Genomic DNA, 18,798 nt, shown 5'->3' with positions numbered 1-18,798 from the left:
TATGAACAAAGGATCAATGAAAAGCAAGACTCAGGAGCGAGAAAGCTCTCCTCTCCTGGGAACATGAACTGAAGCTGTGATGCAAACACATTTTCATAAAAAGGAAATTGTCTGACAGGGGCAGCCACAATTAATCCAAATTTGATGCCAGTTCACTATTTCGTCATTATGTTTCACTGTATATTAAGACTGTATTTGTAAGATGCACTCTGAAATTCACATTAAAGAATAGCTCTGCTGCTGAAAGAGCCATAATTCATTTACTAACAGCCCTTGTTGCTGTGCTTCAATAATGTAATCGCTTTCTCTGTGTCCCAACCATATGATTATACTAGTTGTGTAGGAAATTTAAGTCCAAGGAATGTCAGATCATACATAAAAGCCTAGTGCTTACCCATAGTTTTTATTCAATTAAGTAGCCATTACAGAGCTCATGCTATTTCAAATGACATAATGCAGAACGGAAATGCAGTCCTTTATTACAGATATATGTTCATCTAAACAAAATTGCACCAACATAATCCAAACCCTTTACAATTTTTAAATTATTATGCTAAGGCAATTATTATATGGTGAGCAGTCTCTGTGAAAGACTGGGAATCCGTGGCCTCCGCAAACCACACTTGGAGCACAGCAGCAGTGTTATTTGAAGTTTATTTGTGAAATTCCTACATGCAGAGAAACAGTGCTGCTAAAATATGCTCCTAGAGCGAAAGCGCTGAGCTGCAGCTTGGAGAACCCTGACTTTGCAGGCGATACGTGGGTAAGTCTTGCATAGGGCCGGGACCTGACCCAGACAGAGGTGCCTAAGGCAGGGCCTGGGCAGCATTTACATGTTTATCCCCAGACTAAGATCTAAAAAGCCCTCTCCATTTCCACCCAGTCTTGCTGTGCTTATTAAGCACCTCACACGTCATCTCTGCACATGCCTTCTACATCCTCCACAGGTTCCATGAGGCTTCCTCTGCTCAGCATCTCTGAAGGCTCCTCCTAACCAGCACGGTCCCAGAGCTCCTGTCACCCACCATCAGGTTTGGGCTCCTCACTAAATTGTTGCCAGCACCACAAGTGCCTTAACCTGCATAAGGCTGAGGGCCTTCCCTTTGCAGTCTCGCAGCCCTTCAGTATTGCTGCTGTGGTGGGCTTTCATGGGAAGCGACTGCCACCAGCGTGAGATCCTTCCTTTCCCTCTATTCCTACCCCTTGGCCGTAGCTTTTTGTTTACATGAGGGGACTAATGATATATGTGTCCTTTGCCCTGGTGATCAGAATACTCCTGTGGGAGAGGAAGAAATGAATCCCTCTAGGCAGAGGTGGGAATTATACCTGAATCTCTCGCGCCCGAAGGAGTCCCAGCTCCAGGCTGTTCAGTTCAAGGCAGGCAGGCTGTCACCACGCAGCACGCCTGTCTCTCAGCCTGGAGGTGAAGCTCATGCTGCCTTCTTGGAGGCAAACACCGGTCCTCCAGAAAATGCTTCTGTCTCCGATTTCCCTAGAGACAAAGCCGCCTACTGGAACCCCTAAATCTGCTGATGAAGCCAAGAAGGGGATGAGATTTTTTTTACACATCTCTGTGTAGTGCATGTCCCACTTGCTCAATCTAAATAGCTCCTTTTTCTGAATACAAAGTACTTGTTTAAATCTTTTCTGAACCTTCCTCGTGCACTATATGGGCAGCCAATTCCTGATCAGGCCTGAAGCCAGGCAAGATCCTCACTTAGATCCAGCCTGAAACTGGTCTGTTACTGTTTTACAACAGGGAGAAAATACAAATACTTCCCAATTGAAGACAGACATTGTTATGGCTGCTTTTTGTTAATCAAAAACTGGGCTAATATAGTGATAAAGTAAGGGGCTCATATAAAGCTGAATACAGAACAGTGCAAATGGAGGCAGGGAGTCTGTTATGATTTACTCATCAAATACCAAAAATAATATGAAAAGAGAGAGATGGCATGGAAATAGTTACTGATTATGTAGAGAGTGAAAAGCTGCATCAAAAAAAGAGTTTAGAGCATCAGTTTCTATTTTTACAAATCAAAAAAAAAACCTTCCAAAGGTTTCTGGAATTGAGTTTTGTATTTTGTGTCTGATTTATTATTTTTTTCCCATAAGTCAATGTGCTCCAAGCTGGGTAATTCTGAATGTTATCATGCAAAGAAGAAGAACAGGGACAATTTCTCCGCTTAAGCCACTTTATTGGCATAATTGCAAGACAAAAATAAACTGCTCACTGCTTCCTACACCTCTTCCCCTTGTGCCAGCTTCTGTCTGCAACTTTTTACTTTCAGCTCATTACGAGAAAGTAATTTTATTGTCACATTTGGCTGGCAGCTGGAATTCTCCAAATGAGGTAAGCAGGGCTGAGATGCGTGCTCTCATCCCTCAGCAAAAATCTTGTAACATACGGTGCTGTTATGTCTCCAAGCTTTACGTGAAGAGGAAAACAGGCATCTGGGCTGGGTTCATTTGTAACGCTGTGGTTGCTGGATTAATATGAAAAGACAGATGAAGGCAGACACTTTAATTACTTCACCCTAACTTTTTATTACAACATCAAGTAAAATGGTGAGTTACAGAGAATAACGGGTGTGAAACATCTGGGATGAAGTCACACACACAAGCTCATGGTTTGTTATCTACCAACGGGGTTTTAAATATTGATAATTTCTGTACATGCATCTTTGTGTTATTTCTGATTTTCTTGATAAATCATTTCAGGATTACTTTCTTCTAAGCTGTGAGGTAGCTACTAAGACTGGGACCCCGCTTTTTTCTTCTGGAATTTTCTGAACTGGGACTGTATCGCCACAGCCGCCCGCTCTGTCTCTGGCGCATCCATGTCTATGTCAAATTCCTCTTGAACCTTCTTCTGCCCATCTGCTCAAAGAAAACAAAACAAAACATCAACAGTTTTTTCAAACAGTGATAATCACTGGACAGCACAGGTGAAAAACCCTGCCCCTCTCTCCTTCACAGACACAGCCGTGATGATGGGGAGCATATTCAGAAAAAACCCTGAGACCAGTTTTAGCCAGCACAGCTGATCAAATCCCCCAGCCCCTCCCATCGGCAGAGTCTGTGACAGCCTGTTGGCAGCTAGACACCAAGGAGCGACATCCAAATGGTGCTCGGCAGTCACCGAGCATCACCCTGACATCTGAGCAAGTCCTCTCCTGCCCGAGGAGCTAACAGTGAGGGGCAGAGGGACCCTCCTGTGCCACCCTGCAGGTAGAAGTTACTCATAACCCCATGTTTACTCTAAAACAAAGGCACCTTAAAATATTTTAAAGTAGGGATTAAGACCCTTTTCCTATCACAACTCCTGCATTAGAGGAAGAGATAATACTTCCTACGGCAAATTTCCATCCTTTTCACTAGTTTCCTGCCTCATGTCTTTCAGCACGCACCGCTCTTCCCCTTTGAATCATTTATGTTCAATCTCTCTGCCACTGTGCTGCTTCCCTCATTGCTCTCCGGGCTCTGTTGTTGCCTTTCAGCCTCGATGCCTGGCTCTTTGCCTTCCTTTATTCCCAGTCCTCAGCTTTTGCTTCAACTGCATTCGGCCTCCACTTGGACAACGCAGCTGACTTTGCTGAATTTTGCTTCATCCACCTCCGTTTAACACTCACGTTTAAAACTGCCACCCTCATTGCAAAGATAACCCTAATCTGCCTGGACTAACAAAGTGGGAACACACATTCACTCCACTAACCTTGTCGTACCGCTGAGTTTTTCCTCTCTATAAACATGTTTGTTAAACTCACTTATGTAATTGTTGTATCCCAGTCCTGCAGTGAATGTCATGCCAGGAGTCTGCAGACAGCTCTACTTAAAACAGCTGTGGGAATGCACCCATTTTGAACCACTTTGCTTTTTATTCTTGAGATTAATACGTCTGGGATGCTCATCCCCAAGTACTGTTAATGCAAATCAAGGGAAACGCTTTCAATGTATTATTAAAATGAAAAGAAACTTATTCCCCACTCTCTCTCTCCTTCCCACTAGAAAACAGGGATACCATTTCATGATTTTAGCATGAGTCTTGCAGTATTTCTTGCCTTTACTTCTTGTTCTCATTCAGAACTCTATTTTTGTGTCCATTTTTCATGACCAGAATCCACTCTAAACTGGGCAAGTATTTGAAGGGAAGGTTTTAGCATATTCCAAACTGATTTTATTTTTACTGCAATAACCAAATAAATGCAGCTATGTTAATATAAAAGAAATGTTCACTTAATATTTTGTTTTACTTAGAAGAACATTTAAGAAGAAAGATGGAAATGTAAGAAGAAAGATGAAAATGTAAGAAGAAAGAGAAAGTCTGGAGAGGAAGAATAGCTTGAGAGCCTACCAAAACTTTGATTATATAGTGTAATGAAAAGTTAGGTTATCAAAATGAAGATTTTTATGGAAGAAATTGAATCATACTAACATTACATCAAACTTCCACAGCCATTAAATCCAAGAATCTGCATGGTTTGTGTAACTATTCAAGCAACACAACCACCTTAAGTACAGAAATACAATTACTGCCTTATTTTTCACGGCGAAAGGGAGGTGAAGGTCGGAAGTTGACAGAGCCAAGAAAACTGAACTCTCCCATTAAAGCCATGTTATACACTGAAACTTAGAATGGCTTGTTAAAGAAACAGAAATGTCTGTACCAGTTCCTAAACTAATAACTATAACACAACGCTTTGTGAAAATTTTCCTGTTGCCAGATAACATCTCCTCCACATTGCTGTGTACACAGCAGAGAAACAGAGATTATTTTTTTAATCAAATTTCAAAAGGAATTACCATTCTCACAATGACTTAGTACCATTTTGTTGGTATTTTGGTAGTTGGTTTTGATTTGGTATTTATGGGTTGAAGGGAACTAAGACAAGAAATCACAACTTTTTATATGGAAACAAACCAAAAAAGGACTTTAAATCATCCTGTAAAAAACTAAGAATTTTCAGTCAGAACATGTAAATACAGACTTTTCATTTGAAATTTTTGAGTGAAAAAAAAAACCTGATCAGCTAGCTCTAACAGTAACCACTTTGTGATATAAAAATGAAAATAAAAACTGTTTTACTTGTCCATATGTCAGAATCTCTCCTCTATTAATAGGGTCCTATTAACTTACTCTAAAGAGAAAAGTATCACTTATGGAGAAATACTCTTATTTCTTATGGGGAAATATTTTATCAAAATGTTTATACTAGTAATATAATAATCATTTAATCAGCTTTGAAATAGATGAGACTAATGTCTTCTCATTGCTTGATGATTTTGATTTTTGTTGTAACATTCTGAATTTTAGGTTCCTCCCTAGCCACTCACTAGACACAGCTGTCGGTCTTAACAGTAGAAAACAAAAGTGGAGTTTATGCATCAATTTTAGCTTTTCAGTATATAAATTACTGTCCCTTGGAAAAGTCAATAGGGAAAGCTAGATGGATGGACGAGTAGACACGATTGGTTTTGTACCTCTTGATGAAATCTGGCTTGTACACCTCATTTCCTATTACAGCCAAGTCTTAGTAATATGTTAACTTGCAGTAGTGACTCAGCAATCTTACGTTAAGATTTTGTAGATTTAAGAAAACCCAGCATTTAACATAATTTTTCTCTGGAATTTCCAGGCCAGTTAATCTTTGCCTGATGTGAATCATCATCACTGCCTTAAAATCAATTGTACTACAATAATTTACCCTTTCTTAAGATCTAGCTGACTTCCTTTTATTTTTTGACCCTTTCTTGTTGAAATCAAAACCAAAATTCCTTATGAACTCTTTCTGTATTTCTCTTTTTCCCATCACTAAGGAGAAATGGTAGGATGAGAAGTTTTCAGTCATGATTTATTTAGACTTGTAGATTAAGAAATTAGAAGTGTTCAAAAGGGCCAAGACATTTACATGGGTAATGAAGAAATTCATTGTTAGCTTACAGATGGTATGGAAATATATATATAATGATTACACATATATGCATAACATTATAAACCAACATGTACATCATCTATATATAACGTATATGATATGCCTGTGTTTTCTTTCTTCCTATGCCCATCTCTTTGTACATGTATGGTATATCTGCATTTGAATATATAGAGAAGATATATGAATATATAGAAATACACAGACATATTTGCTTAAAGAGTTTTAAGTCCTGTGTTAAACTGAAAAGAGCTGGATGGGGTATTTCCTAAATTTTGGGAGTGGATTTTCTTGGAGTTCTCCCCAAAACATTTTCTATTGAAGACTGTCACAACACAGATACTTTAACAGATGGCTTGTCAGTCTGGAGAGAGAATTAAGTGGTGTGCCTTCTTTGGCTTTGTCTGTGCTAAGGGAAAAAGATTTTAGCTTTTACCTTGAATTGCTTTACTAAAAGTAGCCTAATGATTTAAAATATATCACACCCCACTAACTACACCGTTTTTGTTTTACTGGTTAGTTAGAGTTAGGAGCATGAGTTCCAACCCCCCAAGGCAGGGCTGTTGGAACTAGATGATCTTTAACGTCCATTCTAACCCACACCATTCTATGATTATATGATTCTATGAATTAAGAATTGACCCACTTAATTACAGTGAAAAGCCAGCCTGTGCTCGGGACCGGGACCTGTGCAGCCTAGAGATGACCTCCCTGCACCAATATGAGTGACTGAAAGCCTTTTTGCACCACGCTTAGCTTTTACCTGTCAGTAGTTGTTCATATATCTCAAACATGCAGGTATTAAGTTTGAATGCTCCAATTATGAAATTTATGCAGAGAACTGCAAGCAAGCCCATAGAAATGTCCCTCTTTCACTCATTGTCTCCCACTCCTAGCTTTCTTTTCACAAGGGATCACTAGCTTGGAAGCGATCTGAAAACCCAGGAAATTCTCACTCTCAGCAGGCCGGAGCACAGATAAGCACTTGCACAGGCTTTACTCTTGGACTTGCCTTTTTCATTCCTACTGGTGGGGGCCACCCATTCTGTCTGAAAACAAGTCACCTTTTTCTAAGCTACCTTTATGTAGCAGTAAAGGTAGATCTGGATTCCCTCCCCATCCTCAGTCACACACACACCCTGTTGTTGATACCTATACTTTCTAGACTATATGCAGATTTCTTCCACATGGGTATCTGAGGATCCCTGGACTACCACAGGCCCACATGAGGAAACTAGGAGGAACAAGACTGTTGTCAGTAGACTTCAATTCACAAGCTACTCATGACTTTGAGGGATTCAGAAATAAAAAGGGGTTGATAAGCACTGGCCTACCCTTTCCGCTTTCTGAGGGGATTTGGTTTCATTAGCACCATAAAAAATAAAACCCCTAACCTTTCTCACTACACTCAGCTATTTCAAGGCTTTCCCTGAAACATTTTTTCATACTTAGTCCAAATTCCCTCTCCTAGATAGTGACTCACACTCTTCTTCTGGACATGCCATGACAAGCCAGGGGAGTCAGTACGTGTCCCTGCTGGGTTCTGATCACTGCCGACAGCGGAGGTGAACAGAACAATCGCATGCCAACAGTCATGGGTTGGCCATAACAAAAGTCTAGTATCTAGATGTGTTTTTCAAAATCATGTGTTTAATGTGGACTGACTCTGGCCGCGCGTCAGTTCAGGCAAATCTGAGTTGTGATGGAACAAACCCCTTGGAGTACAACATCAACTGCTTGATGAGTCCCACCATCATAAGGAACACCGTCCGCCCCAGCACCAGTCTGGAGCTACAGACCACTTTGCAGGACTAAAGACTGAGACAACTTGCAGGGTGCAGATTTTACTTCAGTATATGCAATAGTCATCCCAGCAGGAGAGCCTGAAACAGCATCTAATTAGCTGTTTTCCAAATCTAACACCCTGAAAGCTCAATTCACATTGTTGCAATTGAAAAAGGTCTATTTATTCCTTTTCCAGATGAAACATTAGAATGCTGTCTCCGTAATCTGCTACAGTGCCTCATAATCCATTGCAAACACTGGATGGATAATGAAGCTGTCTGTAACAAGGAAAACAATCAAACCTTACACATAAATCTACCCAGCAAACTCTCAAGAAATATGGTGCAAGTGTAATTATTCACAAACATGCTTTCAGCTATTTCTTTCATTTACTTTTCAACTATAAAGTAAAACGAATTGTGACAACACAAGTTGTCCCTTGGCAACAAGGCCAAGTGCCGGGTCCTGCACTTGGGTCACAACAACCCCAGGCAACGCTACAGGCTTGGGGAAGAGTGGCTGGAAAGCTGCCAGGAGGAAAAGGACCTGGGGGTGCTGGTTGACAGCCGGCTGAACATGAGCCGGCAGTGTGCCCAGGTGGCCAAGAAGGCCAACGGCATCCTGGCCTGTATCAGAAACAGTGTGGCCAGCAGGAGCAGGGAGGTGATCGTGCCCCTGTACTCAGCACTGGTGAGGCCGCACCTCGAACACTGTGTTCAGTTTTGGGCCCCTCACTACAAGAAGGACATTGAGGTGCTGGAGCGTGTCCAGAGAAGGGCAACGAAGCTGGTGAAGGGCCTGGAGCACAAGTCTTGTGAGGAGCGGCTGAGGGAACTGGGGTTGTTTAGCCTGGAGAAGAGGAGGCTGAGGGGAGACCTCATCGCGCTCTACCACTACCTGAAAGGAGGTTGTAGCGAGGTGGGTGTTGGTCTCTTCTCCCAAGTAACTAGCAATAAAAAGAGAGGAAATGGCCTCAAGTTGTGGAGGTTTAGATTGGACATTACATTAGGAAAAACTTTTTTACCGAAAGAATGGTCAAGCCTTGGAACAAGCTGCCCAGGGAAGTGGTTGAGTCACCATCCCTGGAAGTATTTAAAAGACGTGTAGATGAGGCGCTTAGGGACATGGTGTAGTGGGCATGGTGGTGTTGGGTTGACAGTTGGACTCGATGATCTTAAAGTCTTTTCCAACCTTAATGATTCTGTGATTCTATGATTCTAACACTGGAAAAAGAAAACACAGCTTATTCCATATGGGCCAAAAGCCTAAAGCAGTCTTTTGTGACCTTTGAACACAGGCTAAACAGACTAGTCTTTCCTAAAAGCGTTCATGGAAGGGCAAAAGCTGGTGAGATGGACTTGGGGGGGAAGAGGACCCACTCTTTATTCTCAGAATTTCTCCATCCTCCAGATGAAAGAGAGATTACTTGTCACCTTCTGGAAAAACATTCAGCATGAAAAATTGCATGGGTTGGAGCCTCTAACTGGCATTTCACGTCTTAAGTGCTATCCTCCGCCCCTGCTCACCCAGCCCACAACCAACAGGAATTATGGGACTATACTGAAGATGAAATATACTCATAAAAATACTGCATTTTGCAGGGGCTAAACTGCAGCATTTGGAAGAAGACTAAATGAAGTGTGGGACAAAATCACAGTGCCCCATAACACGCCAGAAGCGGTATTTTGCCTCAGGCAGAATCATTACCTCCCACTGCTCAAAAGATCATTCAAGCTGTGACAATCTTTATGCTACTCTGATCCCAAGCTATTACACCAGTCTGTCCAATGAGGCAGAACAGTCCCTAATTAAAGAGGACCAAAATGGGCAGGAATCTCACGGATGCTGACATTCATGTGGATCATTATCTTTATATGATGGGAAAAGTCATTTTATCTGACTAGACTCCACAAAGTAACCAGCCTGCTAAAGAAAACATATGGGTGCTTACATGTATGGAAGCCAGATTCAACTCGCTTACAAGTACCAGTTTTGAAAGCCAAGAGTTGATGTGACCATTCTTCCCCCTCTGTATTCAACTGAGGGGTGAGGAAGGGTCTCATCTTCTTTTAGGGGAGTCAGTCTAGCAAGATGCAAGTGTAAGATGAGGAAAAACAACACCATAACTGACCTTATGGCTGAAGAAAGGAGACAGTCTACTTCTCAACAATAAAAACTCTCCAGTCAGTTGCCAGGGCCACATTACCCAGCAGGCTGGCTCTGAGCCTTTTTATTGGTCACCCTGCTGCTCCCCAGCAGACTCTCACTTCACAAGGCAGCTGAAAAGATGGCAATGTTGGGGAGGTGGACGTTGCCCAAGCCCAAGAGAAGAAAGGAAGGTAGTATTGGCATGCAGAAGACAGCCTTAATCTGACCTTGTCTCCTTTTATTTATTCCCTAGCCTTTTCTTTTGCTGAATGAAATGCCAAGTACAGGCCTCTCTGCTCAGCAACTATAGTTTGTTGCTCTCTGTGGTATCGGGAAAAAACATCTTCCAGAGCCTTGAGCACTGCACTGGTTTGGCGACCTCGCTAGCTTAGTGTACACAGCTTGCAGCTGTGACTTTGCCTTAGCACCCCTCCAGAGATGGGATGATCCAAAGAGAATTATTTATATGAGGAGCCTGTTATAGCATAGTGCATTGATGAAAGCTCATTAGCACAGTACCTATGCATTTTGAGGGACAGACTCCATGATACTGCTGGTGTGATGCAGTATTCCCATTGTCTAGAATGACCTTACTGCATCAGGATATTATTGGCCTTTCTGTTAGCTGTATCTGCCTCCTGGGTTAGTGTCTAGGCACAAATCTCTCAGAGATTACTTTTTTCACATGCATGCTCCTGATGCCACAACACAAAACTATGACATTTTGGTCTAACTTTCCCAGATTGATGCAGTAATTTAACGCCGTTTGTTCTTGTGATGTTACTGGCTAATCTCCAGTTTGGTGGTCATTTGCAAAAGACCTGAATCCCTGGGAGCCTTGTAATTACTTGCTTTACCAACATGCTAGCATAATGCTAATGCAATATTAGGCCTCCGTGGAATTACCTCGGTGTGACAGTCTTGTGGCCCCATGACCTCCTCAGCCACAAGAGGCACAATCCCTTCAGTCCTCTGAGCACCGACCATGGGACTATGCAAGACAGAAGTTCTTCCCCTTCCTACCCATATCTGCGCAATGGAGTATCACTATCTGACTGTTATATAGATAATCCAACTCAAATGTTCAGCTACTTCATTTTTAAGGACAGAAATTTTCTCTAATTAGCTTAGGAATAACACAATAGTTTTTCTTCCTACTCATTAAAAATGCTGCACGGTGAGATACTAATTTTGTGACAAGGACTACATCACTACATTTGTTCTCGTTTCTTCACTCCATAATGAACTCAGACGTTTGAGGGCCACCTTCCAAAGTCAAGGGCTGCCTGTTCTGTTTGAGTGTCAGTAGGTAGGCACTCGACAGTGGGGGAGGTTATGGGTTTATAGAAGGGTGTTCATTTTCCATGGTCAGTTATTTGAAGGTGGTAGGCTAATGTCCACACAGCAATGATCTCTGAAACTGAAGAGCAAACCCTGGAGCTCAGCAGTCTCCTGTGACTTCAAAAGCTCAGTATGAAGGGAAATAAAGGTTATCATTATTGATCAGATTAAATGTAACAGCTACTTTTATCTGAACCACACCAACTGGCCCCTTAATATCACTCAAAGCAAGCCAGAAAAGAATTAATATCTTTAGATTCAACCATAAATTACAATTTGGTATAAAGAAGATGACTTCATTAGGCAACCAGAATCCTTTCTTCTTCAAATTGACCTTTACTTTTGTAATGTAGTGGTGTTATCTCAAATTTGAAAAATTAGTTTTGCTGTAGAAAATAGTGGTTGTTCTTTTATGATTTTAAAAATGTTATTTCAGCATGAGGCTTTTGAAATGTCTGATTAATCTTTTTTTTCCTAGTTGTAATAATGTTGGAGAGTAGCAATACTATTTCTGACATAAGATAAACGAAGTAGCACAAAATTATGTATATTGGGGTAACATAATGGAATGGAAAGGAATAGTAATAAAATTCGGTTTACAAAAATTGTATTTTCAACTAATTCGTAGCCAACTACAGAGGAATTGATTTTGCTCAACAATTAATACAGAGGCAAATATTGTTTTTCTTTAAATGCTAATATTATTTAAGCAATCATTCCTCATCTTTAAAATAATTAACGTATCACTTACAGACTTTCAAAATGGCTTACAAATGCATAAATGATGCATAGATAAGTACGTAAGTGCTAATGGAGATCTAAGAGGTATTCTGGGCATGAAACTAGAGGCCATAATTCACATCTCCACATGGAGACTAAACTTTGTGGAAGTTTAACTGGGAACATAGCAAATTAAAATGGCCATCTTAGCTGTATAATCTCATCTAATACTAGCTAAAGCTGCACCTGAGGAGTGCTAGCCTGACGGGCAAATGCAAGGGAAGCCTCTGGGAACTAAAATGAAGTGGTGCTGGGGATCAAGTGCTGGCACGGTCAGGTCCCTCTGTCACTGCAGAATGATGCCCTGCCAGCAGGGATAATACACTTAGCCCTAAGTCCTCTTCTCGAAGAGAGAGTGCCATGATTCTCCTCACAAATTCAGTCCAAAGTTACGGGAGTCTCTTTCTGCAGCTGCATGCATGTGATTCCCAATGTCCCAGCCAAGTTTTAAATGGGAATTGTTATGATGTGTTTTTAATTTCCTGTGCAATTTCCAGTTCTCTCTTCCTCAGTAAATACTGTGCCTTTAAACAGCTTTGCTGTTCGACTGTGGAAAGAGCTGCATTTCAGCAGTGCGTGAAGCAAGCCGCCCTCTTGCCTCGCTAGTCAACTGCTTGATTAATATATGATCAGTTACTTTCCTATTATGGTAGCATTCAGGCGCTCCAAGTCACAGCTGGGAACCCTGATGTGGTTACAAATGCAGGACAATAAATTCTACCCCCTCCGCCACCCCTCAGTACTATGACCTTTGCAAAAGTGTCTTCAGCAAGAGTTTAAAATAACAACAGAACTTCCTCAAGGCTACCTCCTAGGCTATGGCTACACCAGCACACTACCTCAGGCAGCATCCACAGCTCCTCTAGAGCATGTAATACTTGGCGCAGCCTCTGGCATGACTGGGACTCTTCCTGCCTGGCTCCTGTGGCCGCATAGCATGGCCGGGACCCTACCTTGCAGGCAGGGTGGATGAGAACACTCTGGGTTTTTGAGGGAAAGAGAGTTTAGCCCTATTGATGCAAGCCATGCTTTGCATCAGAATCAGAGAAAAGGCTTTAGCCCATTTTATTTTCTAACAGGGATGGGGCCTCTAGGACTTCGGCACACTTTGTAGCTCTAGACTGCTAGGGAACTGACTCAAAATGTGTTGGCACTTGCTATTAATTATGTGATGACCAACAGTACCTGAGAGCCCTTGCAAGGAAAATGCGAAAGAGGGGTGTTCATCTTCCAACATGATACTGCCTCCCTTGTGTTGCGTAACGGCCTCACTTTCCGGGAATGCTTCCCCACCTGCCCCCCACCCCCTCTCTTTACAGTTTATAAGAGTAGCTAGGGAATAAGCTCAGAGAAATGGCAGCGATTACAATATGCCACACAGAAGTAGCAGAAAAGGGGGCTCAAATTCGTGCACTGCCAAAGTGAGCTGAGCTGGGGAAGATGGCATAGGTTACAGAGGAAAACCTGTCAATCAGAAGAAGGAGGAGACTCAATCAAAAGAGCCGTGGTACGGAGTCAGAAGGTGTTTCTCTTCACCCACAAAATGAAGAAAATGAAGAGTGAGATTTTGCCCTGCCCATCTTCAAAGGGGAAAATAAGGGCAGTTCCTAGGCATCATCATATATCGGCAGATCTCTGTTAGAAATTAATGACAGCGCTATTTTAAGTTTTCACAGTAACTTTAATAAAAACTGTTACATGAGAGCTTGGAAAGTCACAGTGAGAAGATATTCTCCTCTTGTAAAATCCATCACCAGGTTTTAATTACAACGTATTTAACCACACACTTAGCAGTGGACAGTGTAAGGTACAGGAACTGAGCTTTGCCATTCAACATTACACTCTTAAGCAAGGGAGTCATTTCAGTGTCTTCTATGCCTTATCCCATGGTATCAAAAAACACCTTGTAAATAAGATTATCTGTAAAAAGCATTTACTTTACTGCATAGATTAAATGCAAGAAACAAACAACTTAAATGTCCAAACACTGCAGCTTCTATTTGCATGAACATGGGCATTGTTCTATGCTGGTAATAGGATAATTACTTTGGCACAATCCCACCATGAAAAAGCCACTGCTTTAATACAGGTATGTACCACTACATGCCAGCTTGGGGGTGCTTGTGGAGGCACTTGGGCCATTCTCAAAGCCTTGCAGATAGAAGTGGAGCTTGTAAGGTTAAAAATGCCCAGGGAAGCATCTGGAGTCCTTTGGAGACAGAACAAAATTGTCACGGGGTACCTGATCCCGCCCACGGACTGAGTTGAACAATCATGCTCCAAGAGATTCTTCTGGGAGTGTATTTGGCAAAAGTTTGTCACCCCTCCATAAAACCAAACACATCCCAACAGTAGAGCCCCAGAGATGTGATGGGTATAAACCCTAGGCTTCTGAAGCAGCTCCAAAGTAGTTCAGTCACAGTCTGAGGAAAGACCAGCATACTCTGATAGACACGGATTTACCATGAGACTTGGCCTGCCAGTAGATCTTACATGCTCCTGCATCAATTGGCTTTGTAACTTCTGCTCCAGCATCCACAAGTGCAACCAGATATAGTGCTGGATTAATGCAGTCTGGCCAGTAGTCTTACTGAATGTTCTGTATAGTGAAATTCACAAAAGGTACAGAATTTCAATGTCTCTGACTCCTGAAAGCAGTTACCCAGCTGTAGCTTTCCACCATAAAGCAAAGAAATTCTGTTGCAGGAGGGTTCTAGGAAATTTCCACTGTTTTCTTTTGCTTGGGCTGTTATCCGAACAGAATCATTAATTTGAGTTTACCATGTCTCCATTGAACACAAAAAGCCACATTATATGTTTATTTCCCCTGCAGGCTGGTTTGCTTAACTTTCTTAAGAAGAGAGGGGCACCTCAGGAGAATGCACAATAGCACTGAAATAGCAGTAAGGGGGAGACAAATGAAGATCCTGTGGCAGGATCGGCTCTGAAAGAGGATGAGACGGAATTATATGCTGGAGGGTGTTGTCAGTGCATTTCAGGCTGTCTTGCCCAACAGCCATTTGAAAAGCCATGTTACATGTTGTGCGGAAGCTCATTAGGCCGAACATTTAAAAACTCGATTCTAGATAAAAAGCTCTGTCCAATTCCTGAGAAAAATTCACCTAACCTAACTTAGAATCAGAGAATCATAGAACCATTTAGGTTGGAAAAGATCTTTAAGATCATCAAGTCCAACCGTAAGAAAAAAACCAAACTTGCAGGTGTTCTCATGGGAGCTCAGCAGCAGCTCACTTTAGAAAGAAACCAATGGAGAAAAACAGGCACTCCGAGGGTGCAATTCATCTGACCTACTTTAGGCAGACGTTTCACCCTTGAATCTCACCCTTGAATGCCCTTCCTATATTGGCTAGTTCTCTATTAGCTATAAAGGGAGCTCAGGGTTACTAGTTCAGATGTAGATATTGATACCTGGTCAAATGAATAACATTCCCTGAGCCTGAGTGGTGCCTGAACTACACATTGTAGAATTTCATATGAACACACTTATCTGCTGAATGTGAAATTCTTTCTCATCAAATAAATTATTTAGTCCTTGTGAAAGGTACTACACTGAAATTGTACCAGCTAAGAAATCGTATTTGTTTCAGGAAGGAAGAAAATAAAATAGAGAGAGGCATACCTTCTCACACTACTCCATCTGCGTGCTTCCATCCCATTGCTCGCAAGGAGAGAACAGCTCACCTTCAACAAAGGGTCAAAACGAACATTTGTTCCCTCTGCTGAGCTTGCCAGTGAAGCTGCCAGTTGTGCAGCTGATCTGGATCCTCTCATGTTCCCTCAGGAGCTGACTGAACAGTCTGCCTACATTTCTCTTTTTATAGATATGTAGTTGAACAGACAAAAAACCCATATCGGCACCTCTTGCTATCCTTTGAATTTATTTCAAGGATAGTGAATTTTTGTGCAGGTATGTGTGTCTGCATGCTGTGGAGAGACTATTTCATGCTCAAAAGCCTTTTTTTTTAAGTGTACATCAGTGAGACTTCTTATATTTCCCTAATAAGGGATTACAGTTAACACCACAACAAGCAATATCAAATGCTTCATATGAACAAGCAGCCAAATGACAGTTGCTGCGAGAACTATAATTGAGTTTGCAAGCTACTGCAAACACCAAACCTCTGCTCTGCTATTTAGCTAATAATGAGCCAGATGATGGCAGCTGCCATTCTGCTGAAGACTGGAGATGCTCAGAGGAACATCGTTGCACCTAGCATGTGTCAACGGCAGCCATTACTTGACTGCAGGACTGAGACTACATAAAGGAGAAGAAATGAAATGGGTGAGTCGGATGTACTGGATGTGCTGGAGAAGACAAGTACTTTTTAAAAAGTATCACTAGCTGTGCTTCTCATTGCTGATCCAAACCAAGGAAGGCACCTACTGACATAAGATTATAGTCTGCACGAAGTGCACAGAAAACCATAGTGACCAGCTCCTACTACAGTTCCCCAACACGAATCCCCTCTCCTTCCCTCCTGGGTTCTGAGCAGGACCTGTGGGTAAGGAGAAGGCATGGCTTCTGCACTGAAATCTTAGCTGATGAGCACTCAGTAGAGTTCTGATTTTACAGGACAAGTATACACACGTTCTTTAAATGCCAGAGCACACAAGTTACTGCTTCATCATTCCTTAAAGGAAGCAATACAAACCCCCCACACATCCTTGTCGTCGTCGTCTTCTTTTTTTCTTTGTCCTCTCCTACTGTAGAAACTGATGCTAAGGTTAATATGACTATTGGCTCTGAGACAGAACGTGAGCATAACTCTGCTCTTCCACAAATTTCCTCTCACCAAGTAATAGAAAAGACCTTACTGGCACACAGGACAATTTACTGTTTGGCATAAGGGAGTAAAAAATGGCAATGAATAGATTCTCTAAAAGAGTGGGGAATGAATCCAGAAGGGCAAGATGTCCTTCTCAGCAGTTTGTTCATTACTTATAGACAGTTACTGTATTGTGAGGCTGAAGCCTGGAATTCTAACAAGTCAATACCAAAGCTCTGTGGGATTTCTCGTCCCTGACTTTAGTGTCTGTATTTATTGAGTGAGGACTGATGGTATAGGGTAATGTAATTTTCCAAGCCTTTTCAAAGTAGCAGAGATTAATGATCAAGGTCAGGCACCAAAGGCACTAGACAGTACTTCAAATCCTGCTTCTACTTTTTTTTTTCCTTTTCCCTATCTCATAAAAAAATAAAATTCCAAACCTTCTAGGTCCCAGGCACTGACTCAGCAACATCCTCTTTTGAACTTGATGGTATTTCAGATAAAGGGTGGAGGAGCTGTTCTCCCATAAGAATGCACTTATATGTTCAGACAAGCATCTGACTGAAGTGTAGATCATTAAGGCTGGGTTGCAGTGGACTTACTCTCAGCTGTGTAGCAAGGAGAAGGAGCATCCACCTTTTTATGGCCTATGTATTGATTAATCACACCTACATACCTTTTTTTTTAAATGTTGGTAAAAGCAAGCATGGTTCTCTAATAAAGTCCCAGTGAAAGGAGAAGGTAGGCCCTAGCTCTTTATCTATATCAGGAAGTTATGGAGCAGGGAAGTGAAAATGGTCTCATTATCCTGACAGATGGTGCACTTAAACCCACACAGTGCACTGAGGACACAAAGAAAGGTTCTACACCCTTGAAACGCAGCACATTTCTGAGCTGCCAATGAAAGTGGTGGCTATGAAGTACCACACTGGCCCACCACCCAAGCTGCCTTCCAGCCCTCAGAGCTGTAACAAATTACTTTTGTCACCTGGAGCATTCCCTGCCTCCTCCTCCTCCGGCAGGGACTGTCATGCCTTTTGTTCCTCCCATCCTGGTCCAGCAGCACCTCCTTTTGCTTGGCAATCCCACCTACAGGGTTCACACACAACCACCCCTACTAAAGTACTCTTAGCGCAGCCCCATTCACCTTCACAACATACGTGGCCTCAAGATGGAGGAGAGCGAGAGGGCAACAGTGATCCATATGCAACATGTTCCCCTGTATGTCTGTGACTGGCTTTGTGCCCCCATAGATCTCTGCCTTGTGCTAAAGAGACTTACAGTGAAACAGAAAGAAATGGCATTAAACTGTGCAGGGATTTTGGCAGGTGGTCACTACACATGTTCATTCATCAGTTGGTTTTTTGGTTTGGTTTTTTAATTAAAAAATTAGAAGTGGGTGTTGATCCTTTATCTCAAGCACAACTACAAAAAAAAAACCCCACACAACTTCCAGGCAATGAATTAGGAGGTGTTAGCACAGTAAATGTTAGCAAGGTTGAAAAAGAAATTCTTTGCTTTAAATTTATGGTAAATCTTTTGTATCCTTGCAGATTCATAACTCAGAAGCTGTTGGAGTGGTTTGCTTTTAAACAGAAAATGTTTTAAATACAAAAAATACAAAAACAAACCACAAGCTTTATTGATATGAGGTTGTCTGGAAGAAAAGAAGGGTTCCTATTCATTCGATCTTTGTTTTCACCTCACTAAGTTTTCACCTGGTGCCTTTTAACAACTGCTATTTAAAAACAATTTTATCAGGAAGGGTGGGCATTGATTTAGCTAAGTGCTGCAATTGCAATTAGAGAGTTATTAAACCCAGTGCCAGATAGTCTAATTGACATGAAAATCTAAAAGAGGCCAGGGAATAAAGGTTTCCCTCCTGCTTCAGTTGTATGATTATTGCACACATAAAGTTATCTTAGAAGAATATTAAGGTTGCAAAGTTGAGCATGAAAAATGACAAACTACACTGATACCATCACGCAATTAATTCAGTTAATTTTGCATAGACAACTTTAATT

At 41.7% G+C, this 18,798-nt stretch overlaps 1 protein-coding gene across 1 annotated transcript in view; it reads right to left on the bottom strand.

Annotated features, from left to right (window-relative positions):
• Positions 1-385: 385 nt before the first annotated feature.
• The window catches only part of PCP4 (Purkinje cell protein 4), a 53,363-nt gene continuing 34,950 nt past the window's right edge, over positions 386-18,798 (bottom strand). The window contains exon 3 of the mRNA XM_075175204.1: positions 386-2,880. Coding sequence (XP_075031305.1) covers positions 2,753-2,880 — 128 coding nt within the window. The 3' untranslated portion in view covers positions 386-2,752. The remainder of the gene's footprint in view (positions 2,881-18,798) is intronic.

The sequence above is a fragment of the Calonectris borealis genome, chromosome 1, assembly GCF_964195595.1.
Source record: "Calonectris borealis chromosome 1, bCalBor7.hap1.2, whole genome shotgun sequence".
Classification (NCBI taxonomy): Eukaryota; Metazoa; Chordata; class Aves; order Procellariiformes; family Procellariidae; genus Calonectris; species Calonectris borealis.
This window is presented reverse-complemented; position numbering and strand designations above follow the sequence as displayed.